Source organism: Sinocyclocheilus anshuiensis, unplaced genomic scaffold (genome assembly GCF_001515605.1).
Source record: "Sinocyclocheilus anshuiensis isolate Anshui unplaced genomic scaffold, SAMN03320099.WGS_v1.1 scaffold12, whole genome shotgun sequence".
Taxonomy (NCBI): Eukaryota; Metazoa; Chordata; class Actinopteri; order Cypriniformes; family Cyprinidae; genus Sinocyclocheilus; species Sinocyclocheilus anshuiensis.
This window is the reverse complement of record NW_015555713.1, coordinates 531157-532532: the sequence shown is the minus strand read 5'-3', so window position 1 is coordinate 532532 and position 1376 is coordinate 531157. Positions and strand designations below refer to the sequence as shown.

General features: G+C 41.4%; 1 protein-coding gene across 1 annotated transcript in view; it reads right to left on the bottom strand.

The window, feature by feature from the left end:
* Positions 1–388: 388 nt before the first annotated feature.
* LOC107672126 (testis-expressed sequence 33 protein-like) overlaps positions 389–1376 on the bottom strand; it is a 6166-nt gene continuing 5178 nt past the window's right edge. Inside the window, exon 4 of the mRNA XM_016465211.1 lies at positions 389–476. Coding sequence (XP_016320697.1) covers positions 389–476 — 88 coding nt within the window. The remainder of the gene's footprint in view (positions 477–1376) is intronic.

The following is a 1376-nucleotide window of genomic DNA, read 5'->3' as shown; positions in this document are numbered from 1 at the left end:
CAAAAGTTATTTATAGCAGTGGTTTTTAAACCTTTTTGAGTAAATTAACCGTTGTGAACTCTAAGGAGCAACTTAACGGTGAGAGCTTCATTCAGTTATCAAGTGCCAAACAACACTGTTCTCTAATATTTGACACACAGCCATTACCAGGTGGCAGCTTATATTTTCTATCAGCTGGTGCAAAGTCAGTTTTAGTCACTACATTTGACTCGTGATATAAACGGCACAGAAAGTAAGACATTTAGCAGCTGAGTGTGAATAGGAGGGTGATGTGAATAAAGAGGCTCATGTGTGGATATATATGTATAGACAAGAGTGTGTGGGTGTTGTGATAACACTTCTCTGAAGGTGCGAATGTTTATTTGCTGCGGTTTCCAAAATTGCAGGCTCATTTGGACACACCCTTGAACTCAATTTCCTTCAGCAGCTTATGCAGTTGTTTGTCGAGAAAGTTCTGCTCCGTCCATTTCACTGCAGGGCGAAACGAGAAGGAAGAACAAGCTAGATGTGGCCATTTAAAATACTTTCTATAATGATGTGTGTGTATATATAAATATGTATATAGATATTTTCTATTTCTAAGTCTTCTAGTTCAGATATCCAACTACATTTCTGTTATTTTGTGGTTGCTAGTATTCATGAAGATGTATGTATATATGAAGTATATATGAAGATGCTTACAGGAAGGGGGACAATGTCTTGTATAAACAGGCCGACACAACCATTCACACCTCCTGCAACCCCCCTCTCCCCCACACCTGCACCTCAAATCAGTGAAGACGAGGTGCGCCAGATCTTCCGGAAGCAGAATGGGAAAAAAGCACCAGGCCCAGATTGTGTGACACCAGCCTGTCTGAAAACCTGTGCGGACCAGCTGGCCCCCCTCGGCCTCATTCAGGATGGTGACGAGTCTGCTTACAGACCGGAGGTTAAAGAGCTGACTGTCTGGTGCAGTCTCAAAAATCTGGAGCTCAACATGCTCAAAACAGTGGAGATGATCGTGGACTTCAGGAGAAACCCCCCACTCACCATCATGGACAGAAGCTTCTGTCATGAAAACAAATTCCTCGTATGTGAAAACATACCTGGCAATAAAGCTCATTCTGATTCTGAGTGTCTTTTAGCGTGGTGCTGTGCGGTTACTAGGGTGTACTGAGTGGTTGCTAAGTGGTTGTAAATTGGCCTACTTCAAAAGAATACAGCTACAAATCTATGATATTCTGCTCTCTCTATGGCAGTGGTTCTCAACCCGCGGCCCGTCACGAATTCAAATGCGGCCCACAATGCTGAACACAATTTAAAAAAAATACTTTCAGTTTTACAATTCATTTTAGTTTTTACATTAATTTAAAAATGTACTAAATAAATATAAGCTA